The sequence below is a fragment of the Furipterus horrens genome, unplaced genomic scaffold (assembly GCF_987537825.1).
Source record: "Furipterus horrens unplaced genomic scaffold, mFurHor1.1.pri manual_scaffold_15, whole genome shotgun sequence".
Classification (NCBI taxonomy): domain Eukaryota; kingdom Metazoa; phylum Chordata; class Mammalia; order Chiroptera; family Furipteridae; genus Furipterus; species Furipterus horrens.
In genome coordinates, this window is record NW_028327185.1 from 23198893 (window position 1) to 23220810 (window position 21918).

Sequence of the window (21918 nt, forward strand, 5' to 3'; positions counted from 1 at the left end):
CTTTCCCACTGATACTGATTAAAGGGTCAGTGGCTATATTTGTTCTTTTTCTACTGTTAGGTGTCCTGCTTCATGTGGAGGTTGAAATGTCAAAATATAAGCTGTTAGACTTTTAGGAATTTGGCACTTAGAACCTGTTTAAGTGAGATGCTTTGTTAAAAAGTGTTAGTGGTATCTCCCATTTATTTTCTTTCAGTGCCTGGGGCACATCTGTGACCACGCAGGGTACGCGGTGTCACTTCATGGGTTTGCGATTCTGCGTTGGCTAGGTGGGCCACCCTGCCCATGGCAGGCCCCGGGGTGGGGGTCCAGCTGCCGCTCGTGCAGCGTCCCTGCCACTTACCATCTTCCCATCTCAAGCTTTTCCTGCAAACCTGCTGAATTAACTAACGGATCGGGAACCAGATTTCAGAGGACTGAACTAACAAATCATCTCTCTGTACGTTTGTAAAAATCCTCATGCAAGGATATGTGGATTGACTTTAGAGAGAGAGGAAGGGAGAGAGACAGAGAAACATCGATGTGAGAGAGAAACATCAGTTGGTTGCCTCCCGCGTGTGCCCCAACTGGGGATTGAACCTGCGACCTTTTGGTGTACGCACGATGCTCCAACCAACTGAGCCACGCAGCCAGGGCTCTCTGTACATTTTTTAGTAACCAGGATCATTTCAGTTATGACCAGTGACAATGTGTGGTAGCAAAGATGACTTTTCTGGCCCATTTGAACCCAGAAGTCCTGTTACTGATTCGCTTTTCTCGTGTTACTTTTGGAATGTGTGTGTGCTGGCTGTTAGAATCTGTTCTATTCTTGATGATTCTTAGTGTCCTCGGAGTATGTCAGTAATTCCTTGGTGCTTTCGGTGATTAAGACTGTGAAGGAGTGCTAACATGGAAGTTTGTATTTTACATGCAGGCTGTCCCTGGGGATCAGTACTGATAATGAGAAAATTGTTGGTTGCCTTGAATAGCAATAACTGCTCCCGCTTCCCTCTGCCCAGTTACTTTTCTTTTTTTACAAGTAAAAGTGCTCTATGAATTGATTCTGTGGGTTTTTTTTTTTTTTGACAAGTGTTTGAAATGTACCAATGTGTTCTTAGATATCTGGTTCCGACTTAGTGCCGCCTGTCGGCCTCACAGTGTCCCCTCTTGTCCCTGCAGGATGACGAGGTGGTGCTGCAGTGCACAGCGGCCGCCCACAAGGAGCAGCAGAAGCTGTGTCTGGCCGCTGAAGGATTTGGCAACAGACTCTGTTTCCTGGAGTCCACCTCGAACTCCAAGGTATGTTGAACCCAATCACACAGTCTGGTTCGCTTGTGGCATTGCAGTTACTGATGAGCACGCGGCTGTTTTCTGGGGACACGTAAACTGAAGTGGACATGAAAAATTGGTTTGCTATTCATTATGTGAATTTTTAATTGAGCCTCTGCTCTTTGCTGATCACTCAGATGTGATTGTTCACAAGATGGGAAAGTCCCTGCCCCGTGATGTTATATTCCAGCGGACAAGTAAACAGGTAGATAAGTGATGTGATTTCATACCTAAGGACCACAAGAGAAGCAGAGGAACAGGGTGAGAGTGACGAGGCAAGGACTCCCCCCATCACAGAGGGTGTGGAGGGGAGGCCCCCTGGGGCAGAGGTGGTGGAGCAGAAGGGCATGAAATGAGGGAGTGAGTAGTGCTCAGTTCTTTACCATTCTGAAAAGAGGAACCAGGCAGTGAAGGGCCCCCAGTTAGCGATGTGCTTGCAGAGTGTTCAAGGAGCAGCCGGGAGGCCGTGGCAGCTACAGGGGCTGGTGATGACAGGTGAGGTCTCAAAGGGACCTGCCATGGAAGGCCTGCCTGGCCAGGGTAGAGGTCAGTTTTCCCTAGAATGAAGGGAGGCCACTGGAAGGGGGAGTGGTGCATTTGGGAGAGATGTTTAGGGTATTGTTGTGGCTGTCAGGTGGTCGGAGGCCCCTCTTATCTGGCAACCATCGATTTTTTTCTCTCCATCTACGAGTCTGTTTCCATTTTGTTTGTTTATTTTGTTCTTTAGATTCTATGTATAAGTGCAATCGTGGTATTTGTCTCTCTATGACTGACTTATTTCACTTAGCATGATATTCTCTAGGTCTGTCCATGCTGTCACAAATAATATTTCACCCTTTTTTATGGCTGAGGAATATTCCATTGTATATATTCACCACATCTTCTCTATTCAGTCATCCATTGATGAGCATTTAGGTTACTTTCTTATCTTGGCTATTGTAAATAATACTGGCTCTATGTGCTCTTGAAAGAAATGTATGTTCTGCTGCTTTGGGGTGAAGTGCTCTGAAAACACAAATCATATCTATCTGGGCTAGTGTGTCATTTAAGGCTGCTGCTTCCTTGTTGACTTTCTGTCTGTAAGACCTATCCATTTATGTCAACTGTGTGTTAACATCCCCTACCATGATTGTATTACTGTCATCTCTTTTTTGATGTTCCTCAATATTTGCTTGACATATAAATGTTTACAAGTGTTATATTTTCATGTTGGATTGATTCCTTTACCATTATGTAGTGTCCTTTTTAGTCTCTTTTCAGAGCCTTTGTTTTAAAGTCTCTTTTGTCTGGTGTAATTATTCCTACTCCAGCTTTTTCCATTCCTTCACTTTCAGTCTTTTGATCTTTTTTTAGATAACCTATGTATGGGTCTTGTTTTCTTATCCATTCAGCCACTCTATATCTCTTGATTGGAGCATTTTTTTTTTTTACATTTAAAGTGATTATTGATAGGTACATAGTTATTGTCATTTTATTATTCATATTTATGTTATTTTCTTTTTCCTGAAAGAAGTCCCTGTAGCATTTCTTGTAATACTAGTTTGGTGGTAATGGATTCCTTTTTTTTTTTTTTTTCTTGCCTGGGAACTCTTTTATCTCTCCTTCAATTTTTAATGATAGGTTTGCTGGGTAGAGTAATCTTGGTTGTAGGTCATTGCTTTTTATCACTTTGAATATTTTGTGTTAATCGCTTCTGGCCTGCAAAGTTTCTGTTGAAAAATCAGCTATCAGTCTTATAGGAGCTTCCTTGTAGGTAACTAACTGCTTTTCTTTTGCTGCTTTTAAGATTCTCTCTTTGTCTTTAACATTTCCCATTTTAATTATGCTGTGTCTTGGTGAGGGACTCTTTGAGTTTATCTTGTTTGGGACTCTCTGTGCTTCCTGGATTTGTGTCTGTGTTTCCTTTACCAAATTAGGGAAGTTTTTTGTCATTATTTTTTCAAATACGTTCTCAATCCCTTGCTCTCTCTCTTCTCCTTTTGCAATGTGTAAATGTTGGTACACTTCATGTTGTCCCCAAAGTTCCTTAAACTATCTTAATTTTCTTGGAGTGTTTTCTGCTACCTTGTCTTCCAAATCACTGACTTAGTTTTCTGCTTCTTTTAATCTTCTGTTGTCTCCTTCTAGTGTATTCTTCATTTTAGTTATTGTAGTCTTCATTTAGGAATTTTTAAAAATGATTTCCATGTCCTTTATTAATGCTTACTACCTTTCTGTTTAAGTTCTCACTGGGTTCATTCATTCTTCTTCTAAGTTCCTTGAGGATCCTTATAACCATTGTATTGAACTCTGCACCTGATAGGTTGCTTGCCTCCATTTCATTTAGCTCTTTTTCTAGAGATTTCTCCTGTTCTTTTATTTGGGGAATGTTTCTTTTTCTCCTTATTTTGGCTGCCTCCTTGTATTTGTTTCTATGCATTAGGTAGAGCTGCTACATCTCCCAGTCTTGGTAGAATGCCTTATATAGTAGGTGTCCAATAGGGTCTAGTGACATAGTCTCCCTGGGCACCTGCACCAGGTGCTCCAGGGGTGTCCCTTTGTTGGTTGTGTGAGCCCTCCTGTCGTAGTTGAACCTTTATTGCTGTTGGCACATCAGTGGGTGGGATAGTAACTGGATGTGAGGATTGGCCATGGCGACAGCATACAAATTGCTCTGCAGGGGCTGATCACATAGAACAAATTTTTGACCCAGTGGTCTCTGGTGCCTGCCAGGACCATCCTCTGAATGTACCACTTGGGGAGCTAATTGGGTGGTGCACTGCTTTGGTCTGAAGCCAGCCACTGGATATATTGATCCTGGAGCCTCTTCAGAGGGACTTCCCTGCAGACCCAAATCAGCCACTGCCTGTGACCCACCTGAAGCTACCTGGTGGGACCTACAAAGTGATCTGCGGTTTATAGCTGCCTGTGCTAGACCTGGAGATGCGTGAAAGAGGCCATGCTGTGAACTGAGGCTGGCTGTCACCAATAGCAGGTCTGTGACCACTCAGCCAAAGGTCACCTTGAGGCCTACCACTGTTGGCCAGCTGCCTATAAGGCTCAGCCACTGAAAGAGCCCTGAGCTGTGTATAAGTTGGGTGAAGCACAGTTTCAGGGAATCGCCAGGGTGGATTGAGTAGTGTTCACCAGGTTAATGCAGATTCAGATTTGGTGGTGTGAGGGAATGGCTCAACACAGGGACAATGTCTGCTGTCCCTTCGGCCTTCACTCTGAAGCCATACAACTCCCTGTAGGTCTCTGACACCCCCTAGTCGCTGTTCCTCTGCTAGAGCCCAAGGTAAGTGCCCATCAGTGAGTACGTTTGTGTGCTGGCCCTTTAGGAGAAGTACCTGGGATTCCAGCAGCCCTTCAACTCACCTGGTGGGGTGGAATCCCAGCTGGTTTTCACAGTCAGATGTTGTGCGGACTCTTCTTCCTGGCACTGGTGCTCTGGGCTGGGGATCTTGGCATTTTGCTGAGACCCCTCGCTCCTTAAGGGGCACCTTTGCAGTTGAGATATCCCTCCCAATTTTTACTATCACATTTGGTCGTGGGACTACCCTGATTCACAGGTCTTCCCCTTCTACCAGTCTTGATGTGGCTTCTTCTGTATGTCCTTATTTATAGGTCTTCTGTTCAGCTAGATTTCAGGTGCTTCTCAAAGTTGGTTTTTCTGTAGTTTAGATGTAATTTTGATGTGACCATGGGAGGAGGTGAGCACAGAGATTACCTACTCTGCCTTTTTGATCAGAACCTCCAGACCCACCTTATTATCATTCAAACTTTAAGGAGAAATGAGAAGTTAACAGGGTGGGATTGTTTTTAATGTCTTTGAATCTCCACACAAAAACAGACAGAGCCATGAGGAGACAAACCCCAAACTCACAGACTATATAATACACGAAACAAACTAGGTGATGAGTTAGCCCACATATGGCACTGGCCAATGTTGAGACGGAAGTGGAGGGAAGAGCCCTGGCAGGAAGCACTCACTAAGAAGTATGGGGCCAGTGTGAAAAGAGCAGCCAGAACATTTGGGAGCTCAGGAAGCATGGTGGGGATGGGTATGTCTGGAGCCATCTTGGCCTGTGGGCTATTGAAAGTAACCAGCGGTTCTCAACCTGTGGGTCACGACCCCTTTGGGGGTTGAACGACCCTTTCACAGAGTTTGCCTAAACCATCGGAAAACACATATATAATTACATATTGTTTTCGTGATTAATCACTATGCTTTAATTATGTTCAATTTGTAACAATGAAGATACATTCTGCATATCAGATATTTACATCACAATTCATAACAGTAGCAAAATTACAGTTATGAAGTAGCAACAAAAATAATTTTATGGTTGGGGGTCACCACAACATGAGGAACTGTATTAAAGGGTCGCAACATTAGGAAGGTTGAGAACCACTGCTCTAGACAAAGCCTGCTCTGCAGAACAGCTGTTGGGACTGAGCAGGGGTGATGGGGCATGGGATGGAGAAGGGTCAGGTCACAGTTGGTGGGAGTGGAGCTAGTGGATCTAAACAAACACCAGGGGAGAACAGAACAAACTGCCATGAAGCTACAGCAGTAACACTGGTCCCTGTCCTTGCCTGAGGGCATGACAGTGCTCATCCCCACTTCGTCTGTTCATCTGCTGTGCCTTTACTACCCATAACATGGTTCTTCCCTTGCACGGCTCTCTCTTTAATGTGTATATTACATGCATAATAGGAGAAGTAACACACTTCAACTGGAAAAATAAGGGAAATATTTAGCATAAAAGGTTAATGAGGTTGACCTCTTTAAAATCTGAAAGAAGCTATACATTTTCAAAGCCTCATATACAACATTAAATAATGCTGACCATATTCTAGGACACAAAGAAAACCCCAGAAAATCCCAAAAAGTAGCAATAATACACACCTGACAATAATGGAATAAAACTAGAAAGCAATTTTTCAAAAAAAAGCCAAACAGACACAAAAGTTCCTTCTAGCTGAATTAAAAAGCACACTATTAAATATATTTGGGGTTAAATTAGAAAAATGAAGTAAAATTGAACATAGTTAAAATGAATATATGATCTTTTAGAATATGTGGGATATATGTAAGGAAGTTTTCAGAGTGAAATTTTAAATCAGTAAATGGATATGGTAATACAAATTTAAAAAGAAATTAATTAGCTCTGGCCAGTGTTGCTCAGTCAGTTGGAGCATCATCCTGTGAACCAAGAGGTTGTGGGTTTGATTCCCTGTCAGGGTACATGCCTGGGTTGCGGGTTCAGCCCCCAGCTGGGATGCTTGCAGGAGGCAAATGATGGATGTTTCTCTCTCACATCAATGTTTCTCTCCTTCTTTCTTTTTTTCTTTCCCTCCCTTCTCCTCTCTCCAGAAGCAATAAGCATGTTCTAGGGTGAAGATTATAAATAAAAAAAAAATTAATTAAACAGCCAGATAAAAAACTAGAAAAAGAATAGCAAGGTAAACAAGAAAGCAACAGGGTGGAATTAATAAAGATAAAAAGGAAATTAATGAGTCAATTAAACATTTCTTTTCTTTGGAAAAAATGAATAATCAAGAAAAATGGAGGAAGCACAAATATTCAAATATTTGAAGTTATATTAAAGCAGGAGAGGGATAACGATCAAAACAGAGGAAATTAAATTTTAAGGTAATATAGGCACAATTATATGCAAGTGGATTTGAAAATATTCATGAAATGTATCATTTTTCAGAAAAAATAAGTTTACTGCAGAAAGTCTAACTAGAGTAATTATCAGAGAATACAGAAAGTAATAAAAGAATTTCTCAAGAAGAAATGCAGGGTCAGATAGCTCCTAGTTAACAAGGCTACTTTAATTATTTCAAGGAATAGCAAAAGAAGAAAAGTCCCAAAATTTCATTCCATCAAGTAAGTATAACATGGCTTATAAAATATTAAAAGATTACTTTGGAAAATTCAGAGAAGGAAAACTCTGACTCCAAAAAACCTCCGCTGCCTTGCGGCATACCTCTTCAGGGGAAAGGCTAAGGGAGTAAACCCCGACAGAAAATCCGGAGCCGGAGTCCCTAAGGCGGTTTGACGTTGTAGTCAACACCGGCAACTCCTGCGGCGCACCTGAAGCCAAGCTGTATTGACTCCGTCTTTCCCTTGGACCCTTCAGCTGCGAAGAGAGGGGGTGTCTGCTGCATGGGCAACAGCAGACCCTCCATATCACCCTGCCCAGGCTCTGTAGCTTCGGCTTCACTGGAGAGGACGCTCCAGCGTCATCGCAAGATGTCGATTCGACACGGGAGGAGACAGATACCGTGTCACTCCCGAGTCGGACTGCACAGCCATTCTCGGCGGTGCAGATAGACTCTTAAGAAGCTACACCATCGTCTCTCGAGACGGACGGCTGCCAACAACAACAACTTTGGAAAATTATTGATCATTTCACTTAAGAATATTGAGACAGAAATATGAAATAAAATACTTTAAAAAAACCAATGTTTTATTAAAACATAAAGCATACATGATGACAAAGTGTGATTTATTTCAGAAACCCAAGAGTGGCTCAGTATCAAAAACTGCACTGATATAATATTTCATATTAGTAGAGCTAAGGAGAAAAATCATTTGGCCATCTCTGACGACAAGGACAAGTCACTTGACAAAGTACAACACCTCTTTGTTTCAAACAAATAATAAAATAAGAATTGATGGGTGGTTTCTTAACATTATTTTACACACACACACACACACACACACACACGTTAGTTCAAAAATCCTGCACCTGTTTACAGGGAACACAGCTGACTAGAATGAGGTGTAACTTAACAAAGGATGCTCGGTGTGTCTGCTTGCATGTGTGTGTTGGAGGTAAGAGCAGAGATAAATAGACATGGAGACTTTGGATATGAAGAGGTAAACTAACCCCAGCTGCAGATGATTTGATTGTATATCTAAGGATCCCAAAAGAGTGCATGGAAAAACTACTCCAAAAAATGGATATATGTGAGAAATCTACAAAATAGCTGGTTATAAGGTCACAGTATCAGTAGCCTTCATGCCTGTAGTCCAGTGAGAAGGTCTATTGAAACACACACACATCTATGGAACAACGCTCGGTGCACACACACATACAAACTCAAGTTTACATTAAATTAGAAAGGGGACCAATATTAGTCTTAGGCAAGTCATTTGTCAGTAGTCAAAATGTGGTCCCTTGAAAAAGAAAATTCATTATAAACAAAAGGACTCTTGTTTAATGACTCTAACGCTGTGAGGGTGGTTTCCTGGGGTTACTCTTGGCAGACACAGAACAGAGCAGGTAAGAAGGTCTTGAGGATTCGTTTAAGGCCAACACCTCAATGACTGTATTTCTAAGACAGTTCGTACCCACCGTACATGTAAAACAAGACTTGGTTTTATCTGGCTTCCAAAGAGCCTTGGGCTGGAACAGCATCATGGGCTCTTCCCGTTCCTCCCAATTTCTAGCGCACAACTTTAATTAACAGTATTTCCTCCCATAATGGAACATGAAAGGACAATATATTATCTTCAGTGACTTCTCATTTTAGGGTATTATTCACCACCATAAATAATGCATTAGGATATTAATGATGCATAATAGTTGTGATATTCCAGATGAATTGCCCTTCTTATTCAAGTGAGAATTTTTCAATAATAAAAATGTCAGTATAAGATATATGATGGATGATATGAATCACTTTAAAAATAAATTTTATGAAACATTTAAAACAGCAGATACTTGTTTCTCAGTATGTTTCCCCTAACAATTAATTGAAGTAATAAAACATAAATATTTCCAATTATTTTGTTCTGTTTACTTTTTGGTGATTTTTAAAGAATTTTGGGGGAGCAATAGGAAGGATAAAGAAAGACTAGTGTGATTGGGAAAAAAACATAAATGATCAATAACCATATTTGTTTTTCAAAATCCTTGTGCTTTAGTTAGTATAATTATTCCTTTGCCAATACTTTAAGAGGAAAACAGAGTGCGTGGTAGGTGTGGCAGAAAGGAAATATCCAAATGGTGAATGAATGTCCAGTGTGTAGAGGATAAATGATTGCATACTTAAAGTTCTGGTAGAACAGAAGAGTCATAAGAAAATGTCCAACAAACTCTGACAGATTATTATATTAGCCAGAATGGAACTGTGTCATTAAATTATAATTATGTTTTGTAGAAATAATTCTTCCCAGTGTTTTAAACCTGCTGATGCTGCTGCCTTGTCAGGCAAGGCTGGTGCCACAACGGGACAAGGATGACACAATTGGAATCCCCAGAGTAGGAAGCGTTCCGTGGAATACCAGAACACTACGTCTTCCGTACACTGTCTTATGAGCTGAAGACACATTCTTAGAATATTTTAAAGATTTAAAAGAATTCACATTGTCATGAAAGATGAGCTTCAGATTTCCCATTTTGTTTCCTTGATGTGACATAAAAATTTAAAACACTGAAATTGAAAACTGAAAAACAGTGTAATCTGAAATCTGATTATAAGGTAGATGGAGCCAGGTGGAAGAAGGCATACCTGGAATTTACCAGGTTTACCTCAAACACTGTGGAAAGACTGGCAGGCGTGTTAATCCATGTCATTTGCCTTCCTCTGCTGGGCAAAGTGTGCAGCAGAGTTCTGTTGCCTCCTGCTCAGACCCCACCAGTGGCCGGGGAGTCCGCAGGCTGGGCAGGTGAGGGCGCATTGCACTCTGGGAAATGTAGTCCTCACCAAGAAGTGCTGCAGGCACATGAGGGGGCCAGGCGTTGGCATTGCTGAAGAGCAAGTGGAACCTGTGACTGTGACTCTGGAATATTACTGTGATGATAGAGAGCAGCTCCAGGTGTAGGAGAGGTGACACCACCAGTTCGATGCTTAGACTGAACTAAGTGGGTGCCCGTGAGCTCCCAGCCGTGTACTGGGGCCTGTGCCCCCTCTTGCTTCCCAGCCTGAGGGTGGGATTCCCTCTCACTGAGTGCACACGGCTGCAGCCCAGGCTGGTCTGCACAGGGGTGGGCAGCACACTCCTCCTGCAAAATGCCAAGCAGTAAATACTTAAGGCTTCTTGGGCCATGTGTTTTTTGACATTGACATTGACATTGATGTGAAAACAGCCAGACGGTACGCAAACCAGTGAGCATGGCTCTGTCCCCAAAACTGTGTTTATGGACACTGAAATTTGAATTTGTGACTTGATGTGTCATAAAATTTCATTCTTCTTGTGATTTTTCTTCACCCATTAAAAAGTGTAACAGCCACTTCTAGCTTGTGGGCTGTGCAGAACTAGGCAGGGGACCAGATGGTAGGGTGTGTCTGTCCCTGTAAAACACATAGAAAGTGTTACATTCTTCAAGGAGCGGCCAGAGCACGCACTGTAGGCCTGCCTGTGGGTTCGGTGGCTGGAGCTGTTCGGGAAGTGCAAGGGAGGGGGAGGCATGGCGTTTGGTTGGGGCCCCTCGACAGATGGTCAGGAATCAGTCAATGAATGGGTTTGATATATGAATGAATGAGAGTGTAAATGGGTAAAATAATATAGATAAACAAGGACATGATGTGGAAGGCAGCACTTTGTGAGGAGGATGGAGACAGAGGAACTGGAGAAGCGTTTGCCCATCACTGGGGATGCCCAGCTGTCCTGCTGGGGGCAGGGCAGGCCCTCACCTGCCAGGGAGCCTGCACAGGTGTAATTGCAAGGGAGAGAGGGCTACTGAAAGCTTTAGAACAGTGGATGGCGTTGCTTCATGTTCCACTAGCAAAGAGAAGCAAAGCTGGACACTGGTTTAAGTTGTCAGGACAGATTTTAATCTGCAAAAGGGAGGAGAGTTCAGAGTGACCTGAACTCCACTTTGATTTGTACACAGGGGACTGAGTGTTATGAAGGGAGAGTGAGGGGATGCGGGGGTGGGTTGGGGTGGCAAGGAGCAGGGGCCCTGCAGAGCCAGGAAGTGAGAAGTCAGCAAGGGTTGGTCCCTGTGAGTGTGGCTAGGTCAGTGGCAGCCACGGAAGTTAGGAGTTATCCTCCTGGGAGACGGGGACAGAGGCCCCACCTTCCAGATAATGACATTTCAAAGGATTGATTTCAGGTCCTTGAGAAAGACCCTCCTGAGTTGTGGGAGGTACAGGTACATCTCAAAGGGACAGAGAAGGATTCACGATGGTAAGGCCTCTTTAGAAAAATGGTCTAAGAAAGGATGGTCAGAGGTCTGTCATCTGGTGTTGGCTAAACAAACACTAAATTCTCTTGGCAGCCTTGAACTTTCTTAGACAGCTACTCTTGGGGGTGCTGGGGTCATCCCAGGGATGTGGCCTTGAGCTGTTAGAAACTCTGTTAGTGTTTGTTCACGTCTTTTAATGTGACGGGGAGAGGATGGACAAAATCACTGCTGTTGAGTTTGTAACTTTTACAAACTGCGGTGGAGGCCTCTAGAGCGGAGTGTTTAGAGCGCCTGGCTGGGGTTTGGGCAAGAAGCAGGGCTTCCTCATTACTCACTGATTTACACGTTTGGACGTGAGTAGGCTTCCCTGGAGGGATGAAAGCCTCTCTGATTGACACGACTGCAGGCAGACGCCCGTGAGTGTGCTCTGCTCTCTCTCCCCCTTGCATAGCCGTCCCTGGTGGAAACCTGTTCGTGCTTGAGGCAGCTGTCCATGAGCCTCCTTGGTGAAGCCCCCTGTGTTTCTGTGCACCCCCCTTCTCCCTGCAAAGCAGCTGCATCTCCCTAGCTTTTGCTTTCCCCCTCCCTCCCTCCACTTCTCTGTCAAGGAAAATGAATTTTTACACAGTGCTTCTTGGTGCTGAATCGCCTGTCCCTTTATGTTTACTTTTTGAAATTTTGATGAAATAATAGTCATGGGACCACCTGCAGGCAGAGACAGCATCTTCTTCATCTGGTATCTCAGGTACAAGATACATGTTTTTTTTTTTTTTTTTTTTTAGATTTTATTTATTTTTAGAGAGACGGGGAGGGATGGAGAAAGAGAGGGAGCGAAGCATCAACGTGTGGTTGCCTCTTGCACGCCCTGAACTAGGGACCTGGCCCACAACCCAGGCTTGTGCCCTGACTGGGAATCGAACCAGTGACCCTTTGGTGCCCAGGCCAGCGCTCAATCCACTGAGCCACACCAGCCAGGGCACGTGATACATTTTTGAAGGAAGTAGATAATCAATAAATGTTAGGTGATTTTAACTGATTTTCCTTCTCTGGATATTACTTAATATTGATGTGTCTAGTTTGTCAGTTAACCAATTCATTTGGCTTAAAAAAAAATCCTGTTTTATTCTCTAAAGACTGCACAGTGTTCCTGCTTCAAGGAATTAATTTAATGTCTTTAATGTTACTGGAATAAATATTCATATTTGTGACTATAATAATTTTATATCCATGGATAGCAGTCTTGGAACGCTGAATTTTCAGTTATAATCCATTTACTACTTTATGTAAAGGATATATTATGTTAGTATGCGCATACATAATTTAAAGTTTCACACGCTTTACTGAAAAATAATTAAAAACTATAAATAATTGTTGACAAAGTTGATGCAGGATAAAATGCTCAGATTTTTTTGCCACCATAGCTCTCTCCTTGTAGAAGTATTGTTTTACAGTAGATAATAAAGAACTTTATATTTCTATTTATTTTGTTTAAATTAAATTATTGATCAGGCAGCATTACTTAAGAAATGCTTAACATGCATTTTACTACTAAAAATCTTTTTTGACAAACTGAAAATCAAGCTCACACTGGAGAGAAAAGGAACACGAGGTAGCCAGAGGACAAAGCCAGCAGCACGTCGGCAGTGCTCATGGGAGGGGCCGTCTCAAAGAAGGGCTGGGCAGGGCCCCCAGGAGGGGGCAGCTCGGGGCTTCAGAGCCCGGCTGGACCAGAGGTGGGCTCTGGAGTAGGTGCGGAGGTTGCACTTGAAAGAGTCAAGGAGGAGGGAGTGGCCAGGATGGGCTAAAGCTGCGACCGAGGACAGTGCCAGGAGAAGGCGGGCTCGTCCGAGTCAGGCCAGGAGGGGAGAGCGCTGTTGGTGGGAACGGAATGACGGACAGCAGCATGTGCAGCAGGGGTGTGAGGCGGGGAGTGGGACCAGTAAAGGGACATGTTGGAATGGCCTTTGGCGAACTCACAGAGTCGCTTCCACATGTGAGAATGAAAGACATTTCGTGAAGGAGGTAAACAGCACCTGAAAAGATCATTAGTTATCAGGGCAATGCATGTTAAAACCACAATGAAGTAAATACACTGCTCATCTGCTAAAGTGCCTGAAATTAAAGACTCATAAGCCCAAGTGTTGACAACGCCAAGGACAGCCGCACTCCCGTAATGCCGATGGCAGTGCGCAACGGGCAGTCACTCTGGAACACAGTTGCCTGCAAGGTTAAGCATTAGCTTATGACACAATGCCCCGGCCCGCTCCCAGGTATTCATCCACGAGTTATTTACCTGTGTTTCTGTACAAAGTCTTGTTCGCATGTTTGGAGCAGTTTTACTCATGATAGGCTGAAACTGGCAAGAACTCAAATTTCCATCAGTTGATAAAGGCACACTATTTACCAGTAAAGAGCATGAACTATTAACCTGTGCAACAGCTGAGATGCGACTCAAGAACCCTGAGTGAAGTGACAGGAGCCAGGCACTGCCAGACTACTTGCTGAGGGAGTCCCTTCCTAAGAAATTGTAGAAAGACAAAGTTCCAGCAACAAGAGCCGGTCAGTGGCAGGAGAAGGAGGTGAGTATTTATGGCAGAGATAAGCAAACATTTTCATTCCGTAAAGTAGAAGGGGATGTTCTATTTTATGATTGTGTTAAAACTTATTAAGTTGTATATGCATTAGTGGTGAGTTTTATAGCACTAAATTATGTATAAATAAAGCTAATTAAAAAATCCCAAATCCAAATGACTAAGCAGAAAAAATAAATGTTTTACAACATTAAATGAAAGACTTCTGGATATCAACAAATACTATAAAATAAAAAAAAACAAACCTCAGATTGGGAGAAGACATTTATAACATAAAATTTTTTAGCCTAAAAAATTGGCAAAATGTTACTATCCAAACTCTATAAGAACTACCAACAAATAAGGAAGAAAGAACATTCAAGTATAACAATGTTTAGAAGATTGGAAGAAGTGTTCAGAGGAAACTCAATGGCTTCCGAATATTCAGAAAGATGCTCTACATCGTTAGTAATAAGGGATGTGCAACTTAAAGTCACAATCTAATTCTCATGCAGGGATTGGCCAAGGCTGGCAAATACGTCAGTGTCAAACGGTGGCAAAGATATGGACCAGTGAAGATTTTCATTCATTCCTGTTAGGACTGTAAATTGATGCACCATTTTGGAGAGCAATATGATTATATCTAATACTGTTTTAGATGTAATATCGGGGACCTAGCAAATTAACTCCAAGAACTATCCCTGGCCTCCAACTCTTGCACTTGGGTTCATAAAAATATATACATACATATTCATTTCAATAGTTTTGTAATAGCAAAAACAAAGAACACACTGCTACATGCCTATTGGAATTGTGAAATCCAAAACTCTGACAATACCAAATGCGGGCGACGATGTGAAGCAACAGGAATTCTGTTCATTGTTGCTGAGAATATGAAATTATGTGGTCATTTTGGAAGACAGTTTAATGTTTTCTTACAAAACTAAACATACTCTTACCATACAATCCAGCAATTGTGTCCAAGGTATTTAACCAAATGAGTTGAAAATTTAGAGTCATGCAAAATGCATGCAGATGTTTACAGAAGCTTAATTGATAAGGCCATCAGGATGCCCTTCAGCAGGTGATGGATAAATAAACTTGGGTTTATCCAGACAGTGGAATATTATTCAGGGATAAAAAGAAATGAGCTACTAAGCCATGAAAAGACATGGAGAAAACTTAAATGCAATTACCAAGAGAAAGAAACCAATCTGTAAAGGTGAGATACTATATAATTTCAACTCTAGGACATTTTGGAAAAGGCAAAACTATGGAAACAGTAAAAAGATCAGTGGGTGCCAGGTTTTGGGGGAAGGAAGTGATGAATAAATGGAGCACAGGACTTTTAAGGTAGCGAAAATACTCTTATGATATTATAGTGGAGGATACATGTCATTATATGTTTATCAAAGCCCATAGAATGCACAACGCTAGGAGTGACTCTAATGTAAAAGATGGGCTTTGGGTGATTAGATGTGTGAGTGTAGGTTTGCTGACTATAACACATGTCCCATCTGGTGTGAGGACACTGTGTGTATGTGTAGTGGTGTGGGGTGGGGAGGGGTGGATATTTGGAAACTCTATACTTTTGGTTTCATTTTGCTGTGAACCTAAAACTGCTCTAAAAAATAAAGTCTGTTAAAAATATACAAACTGAAGATCCTAAATATTTTCAGTGGGAAAACTGGTAATTACATTGTAGTAGATTCAAACAATGTTATACCGCACATAGTGAAACTATAATCATACATATCAAAGAGAATACATTCTAAGAACATAATGCTGAGCAAAAATAAAAAATTAAAATACAGATGGACATATACAGTGTGATGACATTTATGTCATATTACAATATGAACAATTGTGGAGTTAATATTAGAATATAGAAATATACATAAAATTCTGAAAAAATACACTTGAATAGTAAACACTAAATTCAGCAGAATGGTTACTAGCTCTTCAGGGGAATGAGCAGAATGGAATCAGGGCTGTTTACAACATGCCTTTTAGTTCATGAACCTCAACTGTGTATGCAATAATTTATGTTTTAGATGGGTGTGAAACATGGGTGTTTATTATGTACTTTCACACTATTTTATATTTCTAAGTTTCCCTTTAGAATACAGCTATGGAAAGTGATGCTTGATTTGTAACCAGACACCTTTAAAACAAACAGTAAACACTCAAGGAATTCATCTGGGAAGTTTTGATGATGTGAATAATAATTTTTTATCTTGTTGGATTTACATTTTTCAAGGTTATGCCTTAAAAGCCTGCAGCGGAAGTGGCTTTACTGGAAATTATTGTAATTCAGGGTGTAGTGTTGGGGTAAGATGATCAGCTTGGTGAGCAGGACACGGGAATGAGGAGAGCTCAGCATGTTGCTGCTCCGGGAGGGACAGGACGGCAGCTGGAACACAACCGGCTGCGGCTGGCAATTACTGTTCAGGCCACTGGTAACTGAAGTTCACAACATGCCTTTTAGTTCATGAACCTCAATTTGCATAAAAGGTGGTCACGATACAGCCAGCCTCCCATCCTTACAGAGGTGTTGGCTGTGCAGGGCATTCCTTTCCCATTTTCCCAGACTTAGCCTCTCAGTGTTTTAAAGCGCACTGCTCTAGGTAGCGACCTGAAGGGAAACTGATTTGCCATCCTGGGTTCATCCAGATAGGCAAAGGTATGCTTTTATTAGAAAAAATATGAACCCCAAAATTTCAGTGACTTTCTGTTTTCACCTACATGCTACATGTCCAACGCTGGTTAGGGGGCTCTGCTGCAGATTGTCACTCAGGAATCCCCAGGGACAGATGCTCCACATCTGGAGTGGCTTTAACCACCATGGCTGGGGAGGAAGAGAGTATGAAGAACTAAACTCCTCTTTGGTCCCAGGGAGGCAGATGTTGTCTCTCTTACAGCCACTTGCTCAGAGCTGATGGTCTGAACTGACTGCGGGGAACTGGGAAGTTTGAGGGGTCACATGTCTGGCATGTCATCAGTATGTGCTTCTGCCACGTGGGCTGAAACTGCCATTTAGAAGGACACAAGCAAAAGAAGCCGCATTGAGTAAAGGGCGGGACACAATACAAAATGAACAAGGTGAGTCCCAGTGACTTTCTCAAAGTCATAGAGATAGTCGCAGTGTTGGGGCAAGATTGTCAAAGAATCCAAACTGTCAGTGTGAGTGGCCAATGTGGTGTCCTGGGAGAGTCTCCGGAGTTCTGCAGGTCAATTATTGAGACTAATAAGGTCACTTAGCAAATTTGCTGGGATTATAGGATTGATATATAATAACATTTCTATATTCTTGCAATGAAAATTTAATAGAAAAACATGACTCACAATAACACCAGAAACATTAAGACATATGGAACCAAATGTAACAAAGGATGTATGAGACCTTTGGTGAAAATGTCAGTTTTCTTGATAGACCTGAGGGAAAAACAGAATTAAAAAGAGTGTATTCTTTAAGCAAACACATATATAATAATAGGAAATGTAAAAACTGGTTATACACAAGTATCTGCAAAGTTGTTGATGATTTGTAGAGAATGAGACCCTCATTATAGAGGATGCATTGTTAGGCCAGTGCTTTGAAAAGGGAAACAGCGTTTTAGGATGTGTTAACCTGAACATAATGTTTCAGGACTGTGTAATCCTCTAGTTGCTAGCATTATGTCTATCAAAAAGTTTTAGAGGACAATAGAATGATAAAAATAATAGAAAATAGGTTCTATAAATAGATCCCATGAAAACACAGTACAGTTTTGAGTTTGTCTTGTTTGACAAAGAGAATCAACTTACTAGCATTAAAAATTCCAAAGTAGTATTTATACCCATGTGACGCTTGGAAGAATGGTGGCCTGTTTCTCAGCATCTGCGACTGTAGTGTGTGGGAGGGAATCGTCCTTACTTCATGGCATCATTATAATGATTATATGAAATAAATAAAAAGTGCTTCGAACACTGTTCTTTGTAAATGCAACCAGTGGTTTTTACTGTTTAGTATTATTTCTATTATTATTAATTAAGGTGCTGATCTGTTGTTTTCCATTACTACAGAAGATTAAACTTGAATAATTTCTATAAATGAGTTTGGATAAAAGTACAGATGAGTTGTTATTAAAGCTAATTAAGAACCAAGATAACCTATAAATGATGTTGTAGATATTACATTTTTATAGGTAACAGTGTTTGTCTGGGACAGTTTGAAAATTTACTGGTTTTAGTTAAAAAGGAGGTCTCTCAAATTTAATATGTGTTCTGTGAATTTTCAAAGTGTGACTTAATTAATTCAACAAATATTTATTGAGCATTTAGTAAGTTTTAGGTCCCAGGGTCAAGTGGCGATTAGTACATGATCCCTGCTGCTGCTGAGTTTTCATGTTTGATAAGGAGACAGGAAGTAACCGAGTATTTACTCATCAGGAGTGCATCCATGACCCAGTACAAGATGCTAAGAAGCAGAAAAAAAGAAGGAACTCCTACCTTTTGTGACATCATGGATGGAACCGGAGAGTTTTATACTTACTGAAATAAGCCAGGTGGTGAAAGACAAACACCATATCACCGCACCAAATACAGGAACCTAATGAACAAAACAAACAAGTGAGCAAAACCTAACCAGAGGCATGGAAACAAGGAACAGACTGACAGTGACCAGAGGGGAGCGGAAAGGAGGAGAAGGAACGAAAGAAGGGGAAGAGCTTAGTCCGGGAACTAGTATAAATGACCCATGGACATGGATAACAGAGTGGGGACTGACTGTGGGAGGGGAGGAGGTGAGTGGGGCAGGGGAGAGCAATGGGGAAAAACGGGACAACTGTAATAGAATAACAATACATTAATAAAAAAAAAAGTAAAAAAAATGCTAAGAATCTATAAGAAGGTCACCTCACTCCACCATAGGGTGCTGGGGAAAGTGATGCCTAAGTCAAACCCAGAAAAATAAGTGGGGTTGTTTTTGGGAAGAACTTGAAGTTTAATAAACCATGACTCTACAGAAATCATATTTATTAAAGCCACATGGTGGGTGGGACAGCCCCTGAGAAGGGAACAAAACCTTGATGGATTTGAGTTATCTTTGGGCAAACACAGAAATATAGTAACAGACCTCTTACAAATGCAGAGCTTATCTGCTATGTGAGATGCACTTTTAAGGTTTATTTAAGTCAGTTTTCTAAGGATAATTAAACACTCTTCAAAGGATTTTTGAATGGAATCAACTTTTGAGATATGTTTTTAAAAATACTGACTTTTTATATCCATTGACTGTATTATATTTTATTATTACTTACTCAGGGAATTAACTGCTTGCATTCAATGTCTTCCATTGTTATTTCTAATGAATAACATGAAATTAGTAATAAACTAATAAGCAATACATTAAAGGGTTTAAAATCGATGTTAAGTTAATACATGGCATGATGATAGCTTCTCTTATGTATCTAAACATAAGAAATGGTGAGCCCTGTGTGCTCAGATTAGCATTTCATGTTTCTGTCCATTTTTGGTCTAGAGACACTCTTCAAGAAATTTTCCATCAGTGCTAGTAAGAATAGTATTAGCAATTTCCAGGCCTGTCAGAGTAAAGTATAGAGACTTTTAGGAAAATCTTTAATACTTTCTTAATATTGCTGAGTAAAGAGAAGAGCAAGTTGAGTTAAAATATAAAAATCATTTTCCTTAGTTTGATGAAATTGATGGCCCATTAATGTTTAAAGTATGTAATGATCTGATGATCAGAAAAGCTTCTTTTTTAAGTAAGTTATGTAAAGACAGTATATGTTGGTATTGCTTGGAGTGGGAGGCACATAGAATTTGTATTATGAATTCATTAATGAAATAGAATTTCTTAAAAGATGGAGGCCCCTTTTAACATCAGGAAACTTCTAAGACTTGAACATTATAGTAATATATTTGGTATCTATTGGAAAAGTGGAACGTGACTAGAAAATTACTGTGAATTCAGAAACATTACTACATATTTAAATACAATGTTTTATTTGATTAATCTAAATAATTTAAAATAGTATATGCAATTATAACTATGTGTTTGTGGATATATACACACACATGCAAGCATATACATACATTTTCAAGATATATTAACTAATCAGTGCTTCTGGGATGTGGGGTTCTTCCATGGCTTCCTTCTTATAACCCATAAGCCCACCCCCAGGTTTGCAACCACTGAGTTAAGTGCTGGAACTTTCAAGAAGCATGGTTTACCTGGGGCACTAAGTCTTCATGGGACGAGTTAGTGAAATACTGTTGAGTGAGGATTTTTTGTTTTGGACAGAGGAGGAGGGCCATAATAAAATGCTATTTTAGAAACTGGACTTACAATGTTTAGAACCAAAATGGTTGAAAAAGCCAGAAGGAGGATGAGTGTCACTGTTCTCCTAAGTATGATGTCATGAAAAGTCTGATTTGTGTTGGTGTGAAAGGGAAGGAACCCGGAAAATTTGGAGAGAACGCCGCAGCAGGCCTGGACAGCACATGAACTGTGCTGTTTCGGGTCACGTGGATTCAGGGTGTGTAGGGGAGCTGCATTTCTAGGAATCATTGGAAATACACCAGTTTAGAAGGTATAATTAATATCATGTAAGATTTGGACACAGTATCACTTCTAGAAACATTTTAAATATTGTAATGTAATATTTTAATTTTCTTTACTGGCTAAAATTCTAACAAAATTGTCTAAATTTAGTAAGTTTAATTGAGCTTTTTATGTGCTAACTTTTTTACAAAGGAAAAAAATTGCCATGCAGTTCGTAGAGTTTAGTTTATGTTTAAATAAATTGTTTATATCCATTCATTCAATAAGCACTTTATTGAGTGCCTACTATGTGCTAAGCAATGCCCAAAGTCATGGGGTTAAGGCAGCGATTGAGACAGAAGACAGAAAATAAATAATTTAGTTAAACATGATGCAGAGGACGTTGAGGTAAGCTGGCAGTAAGTGATGGGATGTCTTTGTTAGACTGGTTTGGTCACAGAGGCCTCTGATTGCTGAGGAACTGTAGGAACCAGCCATTGGACGCGTAGAGGAAGCAGCCTTGTGGGCAGAGAGAAGAGATGACGCGGAGACTCCAAGGTGAGAAGGAACACTGACTGTTCGCAAGACACATGAGGCCAGTGTGGTTGGAGCCTGACAGGTGCAGTGGAAAAGTGACATGAGGTGAGAGTAGGAAGATAGGCAGGGGGCCAAGTCGCCAAGGGCTTTGCAAGCCAGGACAGGAGGTTTGGTTTTTATGTTAAGGTCAGTGGGAAGCAGTTGGATGGTTGTTAGCCAGTGTGTTCTGTGACCGGTGTTTCTGAATTACTGTACTGGCTGCTCTATGGAGAGGGAATTCGAGGAGACCAGGGAGGACAGAAGCCTGGACTGGGTGCTGCTACCGGCGCTGCACGTGGTTAGATTGAGAATCTTTGTTGAGTTGGACTGAGAGGTGGGGGAGAAAGAGGAATCACAGGGTTTTGGATTCGAGTGTGTCACTGGGATGAGGAAGACTGGTAGCTGGCCTGGAGAAAGGAAGACATTAATATGAAGAGGTCCACCTTGTCCTGGGTACGTGATATCCAAGTAGAGACGTCACATAAGCAGCTTAATGTCAGCCTGGAGGACGAAGGACAGATCAGGTTTGACAATGTGGATCTGAGAGCCATTAGGTTAAATTATGCTACTTAGAACCATAGGTTTAGAGAGTCATCCAGAGGGTTATGTAGTTAGAGGAGAGAAAGTGTCAGGTCAAGCACTTACAACCTTTAGAGCTGGATCACAGTAGAAGGACTCAGCAAAGAAGACAGGTATTTTTTTTTTAACCTCTAAGAATATCAACATCTTTCTCCAAATCTTATTATCTAATATACTGGAAGAAGGCCCTATGGGTTTAATAATGCAAAAA

At 41.2% G+C, this 21918-nt stretch overlaps 1 protein-coding gene across 1 annotated transcript in view; it reads left to right on the forward strand.

The window, feature by feature from the left end:
- Positions 1-21918, forward strand: part of RYR2 (ryanodine receptor 2) — a 550937-nt gene that overhangs the window by 154504 nt on the left and 374515 nt on the right. The window contains exon 2 of the mRNA XM_090263510.1: positions 1159-1278. Within this exon, the coding sequence (XP_090119636.1) occupies positions 1159-1278 (120 nt within the window). The remainder of the gene's footprint in view (positions 1-1158; positions 1279-21918) is intronic.